A 21,689-nucleotide genomic window follows, 5' to 3' on the forward strand; every position below is an offset into this window, starting at 1 on the left:
CACAAAGAGGAAATATTTAAGACAACTCTGTTACAGATGTGGAAAGTAAAGAGTGATAAAGGAAGCAAAATTTTCTACAGTTCACTGAAACTGACAAAATGTTGACACCAATACACTGGGATAAATTATGGCTATATAATGTAATTCTTAGAGCAACCACTAAAAAGGCTATACTAAGAGATATACTCAAAAGTACCAGAGATAAATAAAAATGGAATTCTAAAATCATTTTCAACTAATCCACAGGAAAGCAAGACAAAGAGAACAGGAAACAAAAAAAAAACAGAACAAACAGAAAACAAAAAGTAAAAATAGCAGAGCTAAACTCTAATGTATCAATAATTACAACTTGGTCTAAATACACCAATTAAAAACAGAGATTTACAGAGTGAAAAAAGTTTGATCTAACTACATGTTTTCTATAAGAAGCTAACTTCAAATATAATGGAAATTTAAAAATACATAATGAAAATAAAAGGTTGGGGAAAAAAGATATGCCAGGCAAAACATTAACAAAATAAAGCCAGAGTGCTATATTGATATTAGATAAAAATGACTTTAGAGCAAAGAAAATTACCAAGGACAAAGAGGGACCATTACATAATGATAAAAGGGTCAATCCACCAAGAAGACATAACAATCTAAACGTTTTTGCACCAGACAATAGAGCTACAAAATGTTTAGAACTGCAAAAACTGATAGAAGTGAAAGGAAAAAAGACAAATCCACAATTATAACTGAAGATTTCCATATGCCTCTCTCAGCAACTGATAAGAACTACCTGGCAGAAAATGAGCAAGAATATAGAAGAACTCAACAACCCCATCAAGCAAAGTATCTAATCCTTTCCTGTGCCCATTGAACATAAACCAAAATAGACTATATCCTTGACCATAAAACAAAACTTAACCATTTCAAAAAAAATTAATCCCATATGAAGTATGTTCTCTCACCACAGTGGAATCAAACTAGAAATCAGTACTAGAAAGAAAACAGGAATATCTCTAAACACTCTGAAATTAAATAATATACTTCTAAATAATCCACAGGTCAAAGAAGAAGTCTAAAGGGAGCTAAAAAGTACATAGAACTGAAAGAAAATGAAAATCATATCATAATTTGTGGGACACAGCTAAAGGCATTTCAAAGGAAATTTATAGCACTAAATGCTTACATTAGAAAATAGAAACGGTCTCAAATCAATAACCTAACTTTCTATATCAAGAAACCAAAGAAGAGAACAACATATCAAAAGCAAGCAAAGGAAGGAAATAATATAGACAAGGGTAAAAATTAGTGGAAGTGTAAACAGGAAAATAATAGAGAAGATCCATAAAACTGAAGTCTAGTTCTTTGAAAAAAATGGACAAAATTAATAAACCTCCAACAAGACTGAAAAAGAAAAAAGAAGATACAAACAACTAGTATCAAGAATTAAATAGGGAATAGTAATACAAACCCTGCAGCCATCAAAAAAGATAATAAGGGGATACTATGAACAACCATATGCTATAAATTTGACAATTTAGATGAAATAGAATACTTCCTTGAAAAATACAAGTTACCACAACTCACCCAATATGAAACAGATCGTTTGAATAAACCTATAACTATTAAGGAGTTGAATTTGGAATTTTTTTTAAACTCCCAAAAAAACAAATCTCCAGGCCCAGATATTTTTACTGAAGGATTTTACCAAATGTTTAAAGAAGGGTTAATACCAAGTCTATACATTCTCTTCTAGAAAATAGAAAAGAAGAAACACTTCCCAATTCATTTTATGAAGCTAGTAGTCTCCTGATATCAAAACCAGAGAATACAAGAAAACTATAGACCAATGTTTCTCATGAACTTTGATGCAAAAATCCTCTGAAAGAGTTTTTCAAAGAAATAAGCCTGGAATGCACTTTCAATTGACATCCCACCACCCAACATAACATCAAGGATATCTCTGAGATTTAGATTCTGCAAAGCATATGTATTTCCTACACCACTGTCTTTTTATAATATACACTGTGTGCCACTAAAAATATTTTATTTAAATTTCACAAAAATGACATCAGGTCCAATATTTGGATGACCAACAAAGATTTAAGACCAATAATTTAGAAATTGGTCTCACTTAAACAGAGCTAGATTATTTTTACAATTCTTTCTTGAAAGAAGATGTACTCTTTAGCCATATTCCCTTAGCATCTATCTTCTTCTGTTTCTCCCTTCATTGTTGGGGAATTTATTGCCCCAGTAGTCTCTATCATTCTACAAATCAGAAAAAGCAAGGCATTGGCCTCTCCCATCTCTTACTGCAAAGAGTGGGGTGAGGGGTAGAATGGAAAATGGAGACGATGAGGGCAAAGCTATAAATTAGGTCAAGTTGTGCTATAGCAGTGAGGAAAGAATAAGGCCATTCAACAGCAGGGAACAATATTTCTAGAATGCTTACCTGAATGCTAGTTATTCAATATAAGTGAAAGTCTGAACAAACTATAATGCAACACTTGTTTAATCAAAGTATAATCGACTCTTGTGGAACAGGATTTTTATTTAGAACTTTCTGTTCTTAATCAAGGGAAGCATGCTTGGCTAGTGGTTTGTCATTGATATCACACCCACTCTTGACCCCACCTCACCTGCAGAATATAGCGAATTTGCTGTTTCGTAAACTCTGACAATCCTTTAGGAATCAAGGATTCAATGTCTTCTGACTGTAAGAAAAGAGAAGGTTATCCATTTAACAGATACATATTAGTATTATAATCTTAGGGTCAGCAGTTCACAGACTTCTGTGCAGCAGAGCCTATTTTTAGGAACATCAAAAGATTATTTTGCTTTCTGGGCAATAGTTGCTATCAACTTCACTTCTAGCCTTATCAGTTCTTACTTTTAAAAAATTGATTATACCGTATACACTACGGAAAGAACCTTGAATTCCAGGTATTTTAGGGAAAAGCTTTGTGCAAACAACCAGATGTCCCATTTCTACATTTTTAAAAGAGCAATTTAAAAAACAAGAAGATGGTTCTCAAATCCCATTAAACACTTTATTTCAGTCTTTCAACAACTGGAAGCTTTGTTGAATAATAAATATGACATTTTAAAGGCTGATTTTTTTAAATAATAAAAATTTGGGGAAATAAAATTAAGGGATTATTGAGGATTTACACTGAGCTGTGATAACTTCTGAAAAATTTAGATGTTGCAACAACACTGAGATGCTTTAGCTATTTTTTTTGGCTTAAAGAACCACAAATTTATTATCTCATAGTTCTAGAGATTGGAAGTCAGTGGGCTAAAATTAATGTGTCAGCAGGACCGCATTCTTTTAGTGGGCTCTAGGGGAGAATCTATTTCATTGCATTTTTTTTTTGTTTCTACAGGCTGCCTAAATTCCTTGGCTGGTGGCCTCATCACTCCAACCTCAGCTTCTCCTGGCAGATCTAACTCTGACCTCCTGCCTCCCTCTTTTAAGGACTTTTAGTGATTATATTGGGATCCACCCACATATTCCAGGATAATCTCCTTACTTTAAGATCCTTAACTTAGTCACATTTGCAAAGTCCCTTTGCCATGTTAAGGTAACATATTCAAAGGTTTTAGGGATTAGGATGTGAACATCTTTGGGGGGTCATTATTCTGTCTTCCACATCATCTTATTGCCCTCATTCCGAAGCTCATATACATACAGTTCCCTTTGTGAGGTCTAGATCCAAGAGAGGGAGATTCTAATAGAGTCAGGGTCTTCCCCTCTCACCTGCCAAGACCCTCCTCCTTGGATGACTGACCAAGAATCCACTTCTTCAGAGCATATCTTGCCCTCTTCCACAGGGGGTGGCCTTTCTCTATGGATTTTGCAAGACAATACCATCCACTACCTATGACTTCAGTATCCCTTCCCCAAACCATAGAAGGATGATGTCTTTATAAAAACTCAGAGAACTGGGTACCTGGGTGGCTCAGTCAGTTAAGTGTCTGACTCTTGATTTTGGCTCAAGTCATGATCTCAGGGTCCTGGGATCAAGCCCCACCTTGGTTTCAGTGCTGAGTGTGGAGCCTGCTTAAGATTCTCTCTTTCCCTCTCCCTCTGCCCCCACCCCCACTCATACAATGCTCTCTCTCAAATAAATAAATAAATAAATAAATAAATAAATAAATAAATAATAAGTATTTAAAAAAAGATAGCCAAGTACCGAAGCTCAGGTATCACAGCCAGACACTTATCTCCACAAATCCCTTGCCTAGCCCACCAAGCACCATTGTCTTTTTTTTTCATTCGAGTATAATTAACATGCAGTTATATTAGTTTCAGGTGTACAATATAATGATTCAACAACTGTATACATTTCTCAGTGCTTATCAAATTAAGTGTACTCTTAAGCCCCTTTATCTGTTTTATCCATCACCCCTACTGACCTCCCCTCTGGTGAGAAGCTTCTGCTAATTTTAAGTGAGAAGCTGAACTGAAGTTAGTACTTCTTAACAGCAATTTAGGGCTTTCTGAATTATTGTAATGGATACAGTGTATTAATACATTGGAAATAAAGAAAAAATAACATAAAAGAGGCCACTGTGCTCTTTTATTTTGAAATCAGTTTTCTCTATTTGATGACTTATTCCATTAAAAGTAATTATTAACAAAATGTCCATATATAATACTTGAAAAAAATGTACTTTAAGTTGCTATTTGGCATGGGTCATATAAGTCTTCAAAGTACACTAAAACTAATTTTGCTATTTATGTAGTTAATGTAGGTTTCACTTTTCTAAAGCAAAGAGTATTTGGTCAATGAAATTTTCAATGTTTTGATAAGCAAAGACAAATTGAATCTAAATAACAGCTGATAAAACATTTTTGCATGAATAATTATTACTTTTATTATTATTATTTTAAAGATTTTATCTATTTATTTATTTTAAAGAGTGAGAGAAAGACAGTGGGGGGAGGGGAAGAGGGAGAGGGAGAGAAAGAATCTCAAGCAGACATCACGCTGAGCACGGAGCCCAACGTGGCTCTCAATTCCACAATCCTAAGATCATGATCTGAGCTGAAATCAAGAGTTCAAAGTTGAACCAACTGAGCCACCCAGGCACCCCGATGATTATTACTTTTTATAGCTATTACAAATATGTAAATAGTTTTATCATTTTAAAGGCAAAATAATCATCATGTCTTTCACTAATCTGTGCTTCTAGTCTAACAAAGTTACCAAACTAAAACAGTATCATTAGTGAAAATATCAGAATCTGCTTTGTTGTCTAGTATATTTGATTTTCAACTATTTCTGCACTTACCTCATTTGTAGACTCAAAGTCTTCCTTGCTGTAAGAGTGAAAAAAAAAGATAGACAACCTTAAGAAAACGTATATAATGATCATATATAAATGCTAGTGTTCAAATTAATTTATCTTACTTTTTGATATATCATAATAGTAACATTTCAATTTATAATTCAAATAAATTTTAAACTAACTAAAATGGAATTTGACAAAAATAAAGATAATTTTCCTGGAACTAGCTAATCTATTAAAAATGGACGGTATCAAAATAACCAACCAAAACAATATAGAAAATCAGTTACTGCCATCCATTAGTACCTGTCCATTTATGGATAGAAGTACAAGTCCTTGGTACTGGCAATAAATGTTACCTGAATGAATGAATAACAATAATAGTTGTTCTCTATTTCCACCTCCCTTTTCTCCTGTATTGCTCACTTTCAGTGCTGAGTCCAGCTTCTCTCTACAGAGTCTTCAAGTTATTCATACCCTTTTCATCAAAATCAAAACTTGCAAGACAAGGTTAACTCATTCAATCTACACTACAATATATATGGCAGTGACAAAACTTAAAAGGCATTTGAATGTTTACATAGGGACAGAGCCTTAAGCAACATGACCAAAATTCTAGTGGGATAATAGAACTTCCAACATCAAAATGAGTGTTTGGGCACCAGGGTTGGAAGACCCTTTGTGAAGTCACGTTAGGTAGGCAAATGCCGTAAACGAATTGTTAGTGATTATACCAGTCTGGAACTTGCTCCTTTGGGAAATAATGAAGGTGGAAAAGGATACTGTTCTAGTGTCACAGGCAAGAGACGGGACTTTATTTCTGCCTGCTTGCTCCATCTGTGCTTAATTGAAGAACTGGGCACAAAATATTTGTTGAACATACTTCTCAAACAAAAACACAGTACACATGTTCTGACAGCAAGGCAGAATATTTTAAAGATGGTCATAAAAAATCAGAGGTATATGAGTGCCATATCTTCAGTATAAGAGAAAAGTATTTTAGAGATATGTTAGGACATTACCTCCTATCTTTACCTTCTAAGTAAGTGCTTATGAGTAATATATTGCTTACGGAGATAAGAGGGTCACTCACTGTACAAAACACCTTGCATATGTTTTAAAAAAACTAATGTGGAGGAAGATAACTGAAAATTCAATTTCCTGAGGCATGACTACATATTTGCAGTTGTTTCTATGTATGTATGTGGGATTTCCTTTGTTGCCCAAAATAGAAATTGTGGGGAGGCCCTAGAAATACAAATAAATAAAATATCGTATACTTTTTCAATGCTTTACTAAAGTAACAGCATGCATATACTGGGAGTTACAACAAATTAAAAATATGAATCAATGCAGTTTTAGTCATCTTACATTACTATTAACTGGAATTATCACAGTATTAATGGACTTTTATATTAACTATTCCACTTTCCAAGACAATCTAGTACACATGTCCCTAGTCATTTGTTTCTACAAATAAGAAAACAAAAAAATAAATAAAGCAAAGAACAATCAACAGCACTTAATACTGCAATGTTTTAAAGTAACCAGGAGGGTTTCGTGAGACAACTTTTCTTAATTCTGACCCTGCACTCACTCATTGCTAAATTGTAACATGGAAAAAGAAGAAAAGTGAGTACAAAAGGAGGGGGAAAGAGAGAGTGAAAACAAAGACAGCAGAGCAAGGAGGTGGAGAGATCAATGTGGATTACATCTCCATCCTCACCAGGGGATGATGGCTAGAATTACAATGGGATGGGGGGAAAAAGAGGAAGAAGAAACAGTGGCAGGAGAAGAGGGGAACATGGCAGCAGAGTAGGAGGACCCTAGGTTCCTCTATTCCCATGAACACAACTAGATTACTACCAAATCATCCTAAACATCCTAGAAATCGACCTGAAGACTGACAGAACAAACTTCACAACTAAAGGGAGACAAGAAGCCACATCAAAGTAGGTAGGAAGTGTGGAGATGTGATTTAGGGGAGAAACAGAAACTGGGTATTGTGGAGGGGAGAGCCATGGTCATGGAGAAGGGTGAGAAAGAGAGAGAGAGAGAGAGAGAGAGAGAGAGAGAGAGAGAGAGAAGCACACAGGGAAACCCACATAAAGAATGTTTTCCCAAAGCCATTGGCTTGGAAAATGAGAAGGGCTGAATTTAGTCAGACCTTGCAACCGGCAGGGCTTAAAGCCTGGTTTTAAAGGACAGCAGGTTTAGCTGAGATAGAGCCCTGAGAGCACTGCTCTGCTCTTGGAGAGAAGGCAGGCAAACAACCTGGGGGCAGATGGTATGGCAACAAAGATCTGAAGTATGCCTGGGGCACACAGCAGGGAGATTATACACTCCACTCAGAGCATATCCCTGAGAGGCAGCTTTCACAGAGAGGCCTCTCTGGGAAGAAAGGAGCTGGTTGGCACCATTTCCTACCCCCATTCTGGCATAAACAGAGAAGCACCTGTAGTAAGCAGCTCAGCAAGGACACTGGTTACCTAACTTGCTTATACCAAACCTACCTGCCTGCACTTTGGTGGGACTGCCTTTCTAAGTCAAGCATACCTCAGTACCAGCACAGTGGGCCCCTCCTCCAGAAGACCAGCCTAAACCACTGCTCACACCACATCTCCTAACAAGAAATCTGCAGGGCCTCAGTCCTGGTAGAGTTGGTGTCAGGTCTCACTTCATAATCAGACCAGATCACACTGAGTAAAAAGTCACCATATTCAGGCCAGGTACCAAACACTGCCCACAGCAGGCAAGAAGAGCCTATGAAGATGACAGGCCTGAAAGATACCATAGCCAAAATATCACAGCAGAGTACACTTCAGAGACACTCCCTGAAGTGCCAGGCCTTGGGCACTAGAAAACCTCTTTTTCATAAGGCCATTAATTTTAGGAGCAGGAGACATAACTGGCTTTTCTAACATGAAGAAGGCAGACACTAAGACAAAATGCCAAGACAGAGAAACTTATCTCAAATGAAAGAACAAGATAAGGCCACAGCCACAGCAATAGATCTAAGTGAAACAGATAAAAGTAACATGCCTGATGGAGAAGTTAAAGCAACAATCATAAGGATAGTCACTGGGCTTCAGAAAAGAATACAAGGCATCAGCGAGACCCCCTACCACAGAGATAAAAGAGTTAAAAAAGAATCAGTCAGAGATGAATAATGCAATAAAGGAGATTGGAAACAAACTTGATGCAATCAACAGCAGTCTGGAAGAAGCAGAGGAATGAATTAGTGATATAGAAGAAAAAATAATGGGGGAAAAAGAAGCTGAATAAAAGAGAGAAAGAAGAATTAATTGAATATGAGAATAGATGTAGGGAGCTCAATGACTCCATCAAATGTAATAACATTCATATTACAGGAGTCACAGAAGAAAAAGAGAGAGAAAAGGGGGCAGAAAATTTATTTGAAGAAATAATAGCTAAAAATTTCCCTGATCAGCAGAAAGAAACAGACATCCAGATCCAAGAGGCACAGAAAATGCCCGTCAAAATCAATAAAACCAGGCCCACAACAAGACATTGTAATTAAATTTGCAAAATACAGTGAAAAAAAATCTTAAAAGCAGCAAGACGGAAGTCCTTAATAAACAAGGGAAGACCCACAAATCTAGCTGCAGATTTCTCAACAGAAACTTGGCAAGCCAGATGGAAATGGCATGATATATTCAAAGTGCTGAATGGAAAAATCTGCAGTCAAGAATACTCTATCCAGCAAGGCTAACATGCAGAATAAGAAAGATACTTTCCCCAACAACAACAACAAAAAACAAAAAACAAACAAACAAAAAAAGACCAAAAAAAAAGAAACAAAAAAACACAACCTAAAGGAGTTCATGATCACTAAACCAGCTCTGCAACAAGTATTCAAGGGGACTCTGAGTGCAAAGGAGAGACTAACAATGACAAAGGCAAGGAAGGATCAGAGAAAATCTCCAGAAACAATGACAAAAAAGTAATAAACAAATAAACAAATAATTATTTTGAACGTAAATGGACTGAATGCTCCAATCAAAAGACATAGGGTATCAGAAAGGATTAAAAAATAAGACCCATCTATACACTGCCTACAAGAGACCTATTTTAGACCTAAAAGCACCTGCACATCGAAAGTGAAGGGATGGAGAAACATTTATCATGCAAATGGATGTCAAAGGTAGCCTGAAGAACAATACATATATCACACAAACTAGACTTTAAAACAAGGACTGTAAGAAGTGCAAACAAGGGCTATATAATCGTAAACAGGAAAAATCCAACAAGAAGATATAATAATTGTAAATATTTATGCACCCAACATGGGAGCACCTGAATACATAAAGCACATAATAACAAACATAAAGGAACTAAAGGATAATTATACAATAATAGTAGGGGACTTTAACACCCCACTTACGTCAATGGACAGATCAGCCAAACAAAAAGTCAACAAGGAAACAATGGCTTTGAATGACACACTGGACCAGATGGACTTAACAGATATGTTCAGAACATTCCACCCTAAAACAAGAGAATGTACATTCTTTTCAAGTGCGCATAGGACATTCTCTAGAATAGACCACATATTAGGTCACAAAACTGGTCTCAACAAATACATAAATTTGAAATCATACTATGTACCTTTTCTGACCATAGCATTATGAAAAAGACATCAACCACAAGAAAAAACTTGGAAAGACCACAAATACATGGAGCTTAAGCAACATGTTACTAAAAAATGAATCAAACAAACAGGAAATCAAAGAAAAAATAAAAAGATACATGGAAACAAATGAAAATGAAAACAAAATTGTCCAAAACCTTTGGGATGCAGCAAAAGTGATCCCTAAAAGGGAAATATATAGCAATACAGGCCTACCTCAAGAAGTAAGAAAAATCTCAAATAAACAACCTAAACTTACACCTAAAGGAGCTACAAAAAAGAAAGGAAATAATGCAGATTACAGCAGAAATAAATGATACAGGGGGGAAAAAACAATAGAAAAAAATCAATGAAAACAGGAAATGATTCCTCAAAAGAAATAATAAAATTGATAAACCTGTAGTCATAATTATCAAAAAGAAAAGAGAAAGCACCCTAATAAATAAAATTATAAGACAGGAGGAATAACAGCTGACACCACAGTAATGCAAAAATTATAGGAATATTATGAAAAGCCATATGCCAAGCCATATGCCAAGAAATTGGACAACCTGGAAGAAATGGATAAATTCCTAGAAAGATATAAATTACCATAACTGAAACAGGAAAGAATAAAAAATTTGAACAGACCAATAACCAGCAAAGAAATTGAATCACAAAACAAAAAACTCCCAACAAACAAAAGTCCAGGGCCAGATGGCTTCACAGGAAAATTCTACCATACACTTAAAGAAGAGCTAATACCTATTCTTCTCAAATATTGCATGAAATAGAAAAGGAAAGAAAACTTGCAAATTCATTCTATGAGGCCAGCATTACCCTGATACCAAAACCAGATAAAGACTCCACAAAAGAGAGAGAGAGAGAGAGAGAGAGAGAGAGAGAGAAATACAGGCCAATATCCCTGATGAACATATGGATACAAAAATTCTCAATAAAATACTAGCAAACCAAATCCAACAATACATTAAAAAACATTCACCATAATCAAGTGAGATTTATTCCTAGGTTGCAAGGGTGGTTCAATATTCACAAATCAATCAACATGATACACCACATTAATAAGAGAAAGGATAAGAATCACATGATCATTTAAACATATGCAAAGAAAGCATCTGACAAAGTATAACATCCATTCATGATAAAAACCCTCAACAAAGTTTAGAGGGAACATACCCTCAACAAAACAAAGGTCGTATATGAAAACCCACAGCTAATATCCTCAGTAGGGAAAAAACGGAGCATTTTCCCTAAGGTCGGAACAAGACAGAGATATTCACTCTCACTGCTGTTATTTAACATAGTACTGGAAGTTCTAGTCACAGCAATCAGAGAAGGAAAATAAATAAAAGGCATCCAAATCAGCAAGGAAGAAGTCAAACTCTCGCTATTTGCAGATGACATGATACAATATATAGAAAACCCAAAAGACCCCACCAAAATCTCCTAGAGCTGATACAGGAATTCAGTAAACTTGCAGGACACAAAATCATCATACAGAAATCTGTTGCATTTCTATACAACAGTAATGAAGCAGCCAAAAAAGAAATCAAGGAATCAATCCCATTTACAACTCTGCCAAAAAAAGTAAGATATCTAACCAAAGAGGTGAAAGACCTAGACTCTGAAAACTGTAAAACACTGATGAAAGAAATTACAAAGGACACAAGAAAATGGAAATACTTTTCATTCTCATGGACTGGAAGAACAAATATTGCTAAAATGTCTATGGTACCGAAAGCAATCTGCATATACAATGCAATCCCTATCAAAATACCATCAATATTTTTCACAGAGCTGGAACAAACAATCCTATAATTTGTATGGAACCAGAAAAGATCCTGAATAGCCAAAGCAATCTTGAAAAAGAAAAGCAAAGCTGGAGGCATCACAATTCTGGACTTGAAGTTATATTACCAGGCTGTAGTGATCAAAACAGTATGGTACTGGCACAAAAATAGACAAACAGATCAATAGAAGAGAATAGAAAACCCAGAAATGAACCCTCAGCTATATGGTTAATTAATCTTCAACATAGCAGGAAAGAATATCCAATGGGAGAAAAGACAGTCTCTTCAAAAAATGGTGTTGGGAAAACTGGACAACATCATACAAATGAATGAAACTAGATCACTTTCTTACACCAACCACAAAAAGAAATTCAAAATGGATTAAAGACCTAAATGTGAGACCTGAAACCATAAAAATCCTAGAGGAGAACATAGGTAACCTCTTTGACGTCACCCATGGCAACTTCTTTCTAGAAATGTCTTCCAAAGCAAGAGAAAGAAAAGCAAAATTGATGTGGTCCATATATACAATGGAATATTACTCAGCCATCAGAAAGAACGATCACCCCACATTTGCAGCAACATGGACAGGACTGGAGGAGATTATGCTAAGTGAAGTAAGTCAAGCAGAAAAAGACAATTATCATATGGTTTCACTCATTTGTGGAACATAAGGAATAGCAGGGAGATCAGTAGGAGAAGGAAGGGAAGAATGAAGGGGGGTAAACAGAAGGGGGAATGAACCACGAGAGACTATGGACTCTGGGAAACAAACTGAGGGTTTCAGAGGAGAGGGGGGTGGGGGATTGGGCTAGGCAGGTGATGGGTATTAAGGAGGGCACATATTGCATGGAGCACTGGGTGTTCCAGTGAATCATGGAACACTACATCAAAAACTTATGATGTACTACTGTACGGTGACTAACATAATTAAAATTTTTTTAAAAAGCAAAATTGAATTATTTTTTAATTGAACTATTTGGGTTTAATCAAAATAAAATGATTCTGCAAAGCAAAGAAAGCAATCAACAAAATAAAAGGCAACCTACAGAACTGGAGAAGATATTTGCAAATGACACATCTGATAAAGGTTTAGTACCCAAAATATGCAAAGAACTTATGAACCTCAACACCCAAAAAATGAATAATCCAATTTAAAAATGGGCAGAAAGCATTATCAACAATAGCCAAACTGTGGAGAGAGTGGAGAGAGTTCAAATGTCCATTAACTGATGAATGGATAAAGAAGATGTAGTATATGTATATATATATACATACATATATATATATATATATATGTATATATATATATGTATGTATATATATATATAGGAATATTAATCAGCCATCAAAGAGAATGAAAACTTGCCATTTGCAATGATGTGGATGGAGCTAGAATATATTATGCTAAGCGAAATAAGTCAGAGAAAGACAAATACCATGTCTTTGTGGAATTTAAGAAACAAAAAGATGAACGTATGGGAGGGGGAGAAAAAGAAAGGGGAACAAACCATAAGAGACTCTTAGAGACAGAGAACAAGCTGAAGGTTGATGGAGGGAGATGGGCGGGGTGTGGGCTAGATAGGTGAGGGGTATTAAGGAGGGCACTTGCTATGATGAGCACTGGGTGTTGTATGTAAGTGATGAATCACTGAAATCTACTCCTGAAACCAATATTGCACTCTATGTTAACTAACTAGAATTTAATTTTTAAATATTTTCTTTATTTATTTGAAAGAGAGTGAGCAAGAGAGAGATAGAGAGACTGCAAGCTGGGGGAGGGGCAGAGAGAGAAGCAGACTCCCCGCTGAGGAGGGAGCCTGATGTGGGGCTTGATCTCAGGACCCTAGGATCATGATCTGAGCTGAAGGCAGACACTTAACTGACTGAGCCACCCAGGCACCCAAACTAACTAGAATTTAAATAAAAATTTTAAAAAAATAAAAATGGGCAGAAGACATGACTAGACATTTTCCCAAGACAGAGATATCCAACAGACACATGAAAAGATGTGGCTAAAATCAACACAAGAGGGGCGCCTGGGTAGCGCAGTCATTAAGTGTCTGCCTTCGACTCAGGGCGTGATCCCGGCATTATGGGATCGAGCCCCACATCAGGCTCCTCCGCTGGAAGCCTGCTTCTTCCTCTCCCACTCCCCCTGCTTGTGTTCCCTCTCTCGCTGGCTGTCTCTGTCAAATAAATAAATAAAATCTTAAAAAAAAAAATCAACACAAGAAACAACAGTTGTTATGATAAGGGTGTGGAGAAAGGGGAACCCTCTTATACTGTTGGTGGGAATGCAAACTGGCACAGACACTCTGGAAAACAGTATGGAGATTCCTCAAAAAGTTAAAAATAGAACTCTAGGATCCAGCAATTGTGTGACTAAGTATTGACCCAACGAATACAAAAATACTAATTCAAAGGGATACAGACACTCTGATGTTTATAGAAGCATTATTTACAATAGCCAAACTATGGAAACAGCCCAAGTGTCCATCAACTGATGAATGGATAAAGAAGAGGTGGTATATATAAAATGAAATATTACTCAGCCATAAAAAAGAACGGAATCTTGACATTTGCAATGACATTGGTGGAGCTAGAGCGTATTATACTAAGGGAAATAAGTCAGAGAAAGACAAATACCATATGACTCATAGTGGAATTTAAGAAACAAAACAAAAGAGCATGGAGACAAAGAGAGAGAGAGGCAAAACAAGAAACAGACTCTTAATTATAGAGAACAAACTGATTGTTACCAGAGGGGAGGTGGGGGGATGGGTTAATAGGTGATAAAGATTAAGGAGTCCATTTGTTATGATGAGCACAAGGGTTGTATGGAAGTGTTCAATCATTATATTGTACACCTGAAACTAATATTACACTGTATGTTAACTAACTGGAATTTAAATAAAAACTTTAAACATTTTTTAAAAACAGTGGCACTTACTATATGTAATCTCACCTCCTAGGAAGGAAGGAATATAATAAGGAAAAACAAAACAAAAAGAATGAAAGTTGGAAAAGAGGGAAAGAATAAGGAGAAATAAACTGACAACCTTCTAACAGAAAGTCTTAATCACCAAAATTTTAAAAGACCCTCTCCACTGTGGAGTGTTTATTAATGTGGAGACACTACCTTTCTATCTCTTTGGTGTATGTAGTATTTTAGGTACTCTAAGAATTAAATTCAAGGCTTTGTATTGCTTAATCACATCTTCAAGTCATACATGTAAATTTATCAAAACCCTTCAACGAAAGAGTTGTTCCCAAACCACGAATTACACCTTTACTGGGGTAATCATTATGAAATAATGTAACATCCTTTGCTCAGTTACTTTATCTACTTCTAGTTAGTGTGAACTAATAAATTTGGAATATACTTAACTCTCATTCTATAACCCTTTATTGAGTAGCAACTTTGTCAAATCCATGTGCTCTGAACTATTTTGGGGCAACATAAAAGACAAATACTGTCTTACTTCGTATAAACATAATTGTTCCTAGACAAAATTTGAACGATGTCAAACCAGTCTAAATACTGTGAACTTTTCATATTTGACGGCTCAAAAAATGATAATTTCTTCAATTTGTCTTCATTATCTTAAATAATTTGGAGATATATATCTAATACTGAAAGGTTAAGTGATTTGCCTAAGGAGAAAATGTCCTCAAAATATGGGCTCTATTCCCAGATTTTTTGACCTTTGTGGTCTTAGGTAAGTGATTCTCAAACTTGAACATAAATCAGAGTCCTCTGGAGGGTTTGTTGCTGGCCCCCACTCCCTGAGTTTCTTTTTTTTTTTATCGTGTTAAGTTATCCACCATACATTACGTCATTAGTTTTTGATGCAGTGTTCAATGATTTAATAGTTGTGTATAACTCCCTGAGTATCTGATTCTGTAGTACTATTTCCAAGTTCTTACATGATGCTGATGCTGCTTGTAAGTGTATGTCTTAAATCATTTTTGGCTTATAACAAATCTAAGAGATAAGTATTGTTATTATAATCCCTATTTTACAGATGAAGAAACTGAAGTACAGAGAAAATAAACAAGTTGCCTGACATTACACATCAAGTATGTAACAAAAGCTGAAACACAAGCCCAGGGTATGAACTCTGGATCTAGAATCAGGGTACTTAAGACTAAGTCTCTTTATGCTCTTGATTTTACAATGTGATCCTTTGATAAAAATATTCATGGGGCGTGATGAATGCACTGAAGATGAACACTTGACCAAGCTAAATATATAAGGGAGGCTTTGTAGAAAAGCTGAGTCACAGTTTATAGGTAAAAAAAATACTCAAAAATGTTTAATCTATTTCAAGCACTTAGTAGCTGTTGTGACCTTAAGTTAATAACTTACTCCCTTTGGGTCTCCATTTGAAACTTTCTCGGGTTACTGTACAAATTAGACAATATAGGAAAAGTACTTAGCACAGTGTCTCTGGCACATACACTCAATAAATAATTGACTATTTAGAGTGAGGGGGAAGATTGTAAGGTAGTGACCTTATGCAAATGGCTGGTTGTGTGAAATAGTTGTTTGGGTAATGAGAAAAGGTGTTTATTCGAATAAAACAATGAAGAAGGACTAATTGAAGATGGAAGTCATGCATTTATAATGACTCCAATTCAAATAAATGCCTGTGCTTTTCTCTAACAGTGCTCAACTGCATGGATGTAGCAGTAATGAAGGCATTCAGTGTAGTTTTGATTTGCATTTCCCTGGTGATCAGTGATGTTGAGCATCTTTTCATATGTCTGTTGGCCATCTGTATATCTTCTCTGGAAAAATGTCTATTCATGTCTTCTGCCAATTTTTTTAAAATTTAGATTTTGTTAGTTAACATGTACTGCAACATTGGTTTCTGGAGTAGAATTCAGCGATTCATCACTTACATACAACACCCAGTGCTCATCACAGCAAGTGCCTTCTTTAATACCCATCACCCATCTAGCCCATCCCTCACCCACCTCCCTCCATCAACACTCCGTTTGTTCTCTATTGTTTATAGTCACTTATGGCTTATTTCTCTCTCTCCTTTTTCCCCCATTCCTATATGTTCATCTGTTTTCTTTCTTATATTCCAATTATGAGTGAGATAATATGGTATTTGTCTTTCTCTGACTGACTTATTTCACTTAGCATAATACACTCTAGCTCCATCCATGTCATTGCAAATGGCAAGCTTTCAATCTTTTTGATGGTTGAATAATATTTTATTGTATATATATATATATATATATATATATATATATATATATATATATATATATATATATATATATACCATGTCTTCTTTATCCATTCATCAGTCAATGGACATTTGGGCTCTCTCCATAGTTTGGCTATTGTTGATAATGGTGCCATAAATATTGGGGTACATGTATCCTTTGTCTTCTGTCCATTTTTAATTGGATTGTTTGTTTTTTGTGTGTTGAGTTTTGTAAGTTAACTATAGAGAACAAACATGGTTACCAGAAGGGAGGTGAGTGGGGGGGGTGTTAAATAGGTGATGGGGATTAAGGAGGGCATTTGTGATGAGAACCAGGTGATGTAAGGAAGTGTTAAGTCACTATATTGTGTACCTGAAACTAATGTTACAATGTGTGTTAACTAACTGGAATTTAAATAAAAACTTTAAAAAAGAAGGCCTTCATATATCCAACACATATTTACTGTTTACCACACTAAACTAATCACCATGCTAAACACCAAGGAAACCAGGGTATATAAAACAGCCCTCACAGAGCCCTCTGAATTCTAGGGGTAGTGAGTGTTATGTATTGGACAGAGTAGATACAAAGTGGTAAAAAGAGTGGTAAAAGAAACAATAAATAAAGCAGATAGCTAGGCTACTCAAGAATTGGAATTTTGCTAAGTGGGAGGGACAATAAGATAAGAAGGTAAGGCACTTGAGGATGATAGTAAGGGAATGGTTGCAGTCATGTATATGAAAGTGAGAAAAGTTAGAGAGGATGGAGCTAAAAATGGAGAGAAAGGACTGTAATAAATGGAGAGGAAAAAAGACGGATAAGAGATTAAAGATCTTTAAGATGTAGAAGAATACAGTTAGTGAAGTGTGAACTAAAAAAAAATCTACCAACTTTCTTTTATCCTACATATTTTTCTGAATTTGTGGAGCTTTCCTAGAATTTGTCTGAAAGTTGGCCATATATATGATGTGAGTATGTAGCAAAAGGCAACTTTTGTAGCTTATGTAGCTTATGGAATTCATTTCAGGACATAATATGCTCTCATCTATGCATGAATAGTTGATAATTTGTTTATGTATATATATTTAAATACATATAATTATTTAATAACATACACATTCATATTTCTATTAATTTGCAGATATATAATTTATGTTTAATATATTATATGTAGTATAATATATATTAATATAATACATAACTTTTTTTGTAATATATAACACTAAATGTATATTAAACTCTGGCCTTTGTACATTGAGCATAAATCAATGGAAGATGAATAGTAGTGTACTGACAATGGATTGTATTTTATATCATCAGTATAATATCTTATAAGAAGTCATAGTATGCTATGCATTTTTTTGAGCTTCCTGTCCAAGAGGTTGCATTTGTCATCAAAGTATGTTACAAAAGAAGGTCCGAGGAATTCTTTACTGATGCTAAAAGGACTGGTGTGATCTTTTTTGATGATTTTCATGAAGTACATTAACTCTGAAAATGAGAATTTGCTCAGATCTGCTCATATAGTTACCCTATTTCCCCATTAAAATACTAGAGTTTTGGGGCACCTGGCTGGCTCAGTCGGTGAAGCATGTGACTCTTGATCTTGGGGTTGTCAGTTTGAGCCTCCTGTTGGGTGTAGAGATTACTTAAAAATAAAACCTTAAAAAAAAAAGAAGTACTAGAGTTTTGCTGTGAACCTAAAACTGCTCTAAAAAATAAAGTACATTTAAAAAATACCAAAGTATCATAAAATGTTTGATAGCTACAACATCGAGGCAAATGATATTATATATTTACAGTACCTTCCTCCAATTCTCTGCAAATGTTCTAATAAGCAATAATATAGATCTGTATTTTTACGGCTTAGATCAGCAAGTAACTCTCCAAAATATTTGGGGTCCAACTTTTCAGGGCCATCATCTTGAATTATCACCTGAAGAAAGCATCAAGCACAATTATAAACAACATTAAGTATTTCTAAGTTAATAGACGTTTTGATGTCAAATGAGACTATGAATACAAGTAAGTCATTACAAAGTCATTATATGAGTCAACCCACTAAATTTTCCTTACAACTGAGGTATACATTTTTCAATATGAGAGGATTTTAAAGGAAAAACAACATTACAATAACATTTTCAATTTTATTTCACTAATCTAAGTGATCTAATGAATGCAAAACTTTAATAATTTATATAAAAATTCTTGAGATATATACCTATATATTTAAATAAAACAGTAAAACAAGTGAATCAAAATCTCTAAATTGCCCATTATCACCACATGACTTACTCTTCTGTTCTCTGTTGGAAAAGAACATGTGAATTATTTGAATTATACTGACATAAAAGAATTAATTTTATTTGGACTTGCATCTTCTCAGTGAAATGCAGCTTAATTTATCAGCATATATTACAGTTAGATTAAATTAACCTCAGTTCAATATGTTTTTATGTATTTCTTCTTATATTCCCTTCAGTTATTATTTGGACTGAATATATAGTCAATCTGACATGGGAAAGAGTAGCTAATGGCCAAATGTAGAAAATTCATACACTTCAAAGACACTGGAAGTCCTAAACACAAATTACTATGAACAGTGTCTTAAATAAGACCTATTCTATTGGCTTCATATAATTTGGTACCAATCTTTTCAAAAATGTTGACCACCTTGTGTTCCATCTCCAAAACACTACCTGGAGGTTAATAACTTAGACTGCATTCCATACTACCTTTGATATTGCATGTGGGACCATAAGTGTCTTATAAATACATTTATTTCTAAGTATATAGATGATAAATGGACCTCAAATTTGACCACTAATACTTCCTTTTCAACCTGTCCTTTGAATGTAGACCCTAAAAAATCATGCATGCTGAGGCAAATAGAAGATTTACAAATATTGCAAAGTAAACAAAGATGAGTTTTCATAACCATGTCTGTGATATGGTAAGTCATTTATAAAATACAGATAAATTGGGGTGCCTGGGTGGCACAATCAGTTAAGTGTCCAACTCTTGGTTTCAACTCAGGTCGTGATCTCAGGGTCATGAGATCGAGTGCTATCTTGGGCTCCACACTCAGGGCACAGTCGGCTTGAGATTCTCTCTCCTTCTCCCTCTGCCCCTCCCACTCATGCTCACACACACACTCTCTCTCTGTCTCTCCAAAATAAATAAATCTTTAAAAAATACAGATAAATAGAAAAGGTCATATTCAAATTACAGTATAGTATCTTCATGTTTTCTTTTTTTTTCAGATACAATTTTTTTTATATTATGTTAGTCACCATACAGTACATCCCTGGTTTTTGATGTAAAGTTCAACGATTCATTAGTTGTGTATAACACCCAGTGCACCATGCAATACATGCCCTCCTTACTACCCATCACCAGCCTATCCCATTGCCCCACCCCCCTCCCCTCTGAAGCCCTCAGTTTGTTTGAGTCCATAGTCTCTCATGCTTCATTCCCCCTTCTGATTACCCCCCTTTCTTTATCCCTTTCTTCTCCTACCCATCTTCTAACTTCTTATGTTCCATAGATGAGAGAAACCATATGATAATTGTCTTTCTCTGCTTGACTTACTTCACTTAGCATTATCTCCTCCACTGCCGTCCATGTTGCAGCAAATGTTGAGAAAACGTTCTTTCTGATAGCTGAGTAATATCCCATTGTATATATGGACCACAACTTCTTAATCCAGTCATCTGTTGAAGGGCATCTCAGCTCCCTCCACGATTTGGCTATTGTGGACAATGCTGCTATGAACATTGGGGTGCATATGGCCCTTCTCTTCACTACGTCTGCTGGATCATAGGGTAGCTCAATTTTTAACATTTTAAGGGACCTCCACACTGTTTTCCAGAGTGGCTGTACCAAGTTGCATTCCCACCAACAATGTAGGAGGGATCCCCTTTCTCCACATCCTCTCCAACAATTGTTGTTTCTTGCCTTGTCAATTTTTGCCATTCTAACTGGCATAAGGTGGTATCTCAGTGTGGTTTTGATTTGAATTTCCCTGATGGCTAATGATTTCGAACATTTTTTTCATGTGTCTGTTAGCCCTTTGTATGTCTTCATTGGAAAAGTGTCTGTTCATATCTTCTGCCCATTTTTTGATTTGTTTATTTGTTTCTTGTGTATTGAGTTTGAGAAGCTCTTTGTAGATCTTGGATACCAGTCTTTTATCTGTAGTGTCATTTGCAAATATCTTCTCCCATTCCGTGGGCTGCCTCTTAGTTTTTTTTACTGTTTCCTTGGCTGTGCAGAAGCTTTTTATCTTGATGAAGTCCCACAAGTTCATTTTATCTTTTGTTTCTCTTGCCTTTGGAGATGTGTCATGAAAAAGGTTGCTGTGGCCGATGTTGTAGAGGTTGCTGCCTATGTTCTCCTCTAGAATTTTGATGGATTCCTGTCTCACATCGAGGTCTTTCATCCATTTGGAGTTTATCTTTGTGTATGGTGTGAAAGAGTGGTCAAGTTTCATTCTTTTGCAAGTTGCTGTCCAATTTTCCCAGCACCATTTATTGAAGAGACTGTCTTTTTTCCACTGGATGTTTTTTCCTGCTTTATCAAAGATTAGTTGCCCAAAGAGCTGAAGGTCCATTTCTGGGTTCTCTATGTTTTCATTAAAAAATTTTTTTACAGTTTTGTAAGTCTTGGTGAATACAGCACAATGTTATCTTGTCTATGTACACTTTTAAGTTGGTTTCTGAAAGAAATAATGATTG

At 35.5% G+C, this 21,689-nt stretch overlaps 1 protein-coding gene across 5 annotated transcripts in view; it reads right to left on the minus strand.

The window, feature by feature from the left end:
* The window catches only part of POF1B (POF1B actin binding protein), an 89,993-nt gene that overhangs the window by 25,507 nt on the left and 42,797 nt on the right, over nucleotides 1-21,689 (minus strand). For all 5 annotated transcript variants that reach the window (XM_057312920.1, XM_057312906.1, XM_057312905.1 and 2 more), the window contains 3 exons: nucleotides 18,759-18,889; nucleotides 5,290-5,317; nucleotides 2,631-2,705 (listed from right to left, as the gene is read on the minus strand). In XM_057312920.1, the coding sequence (XP_057168903.1) occupies nucleotides 2,631-2,705; nucleotides 5,290-5,317; nucleotides 18,759-18,889 (234 nt within the window). The remainder of the gene's footprint in view (nucleotides 1-2,630; nucleotides 2,706-5,289; nucleotides 5,318-18,758; nucleotides 18,890-21,689) is intronic.

The sequence above is a fragment of the Ursus arctos genome, chromosome X, assembly GCF_023065955.2.
Source record: "Ursus arctos isolate Adak ecotype North America chromosome X, UrsArc2.0, whole genome shotgun sequence".
In the NCBI taxonomy this organism is placed as follows: domain Eukaryota; kingdom Metazoa; phylum Chordata; class Mammalia; order Carnivora; family Ursidae; genus Ursus; species Ursus arctos.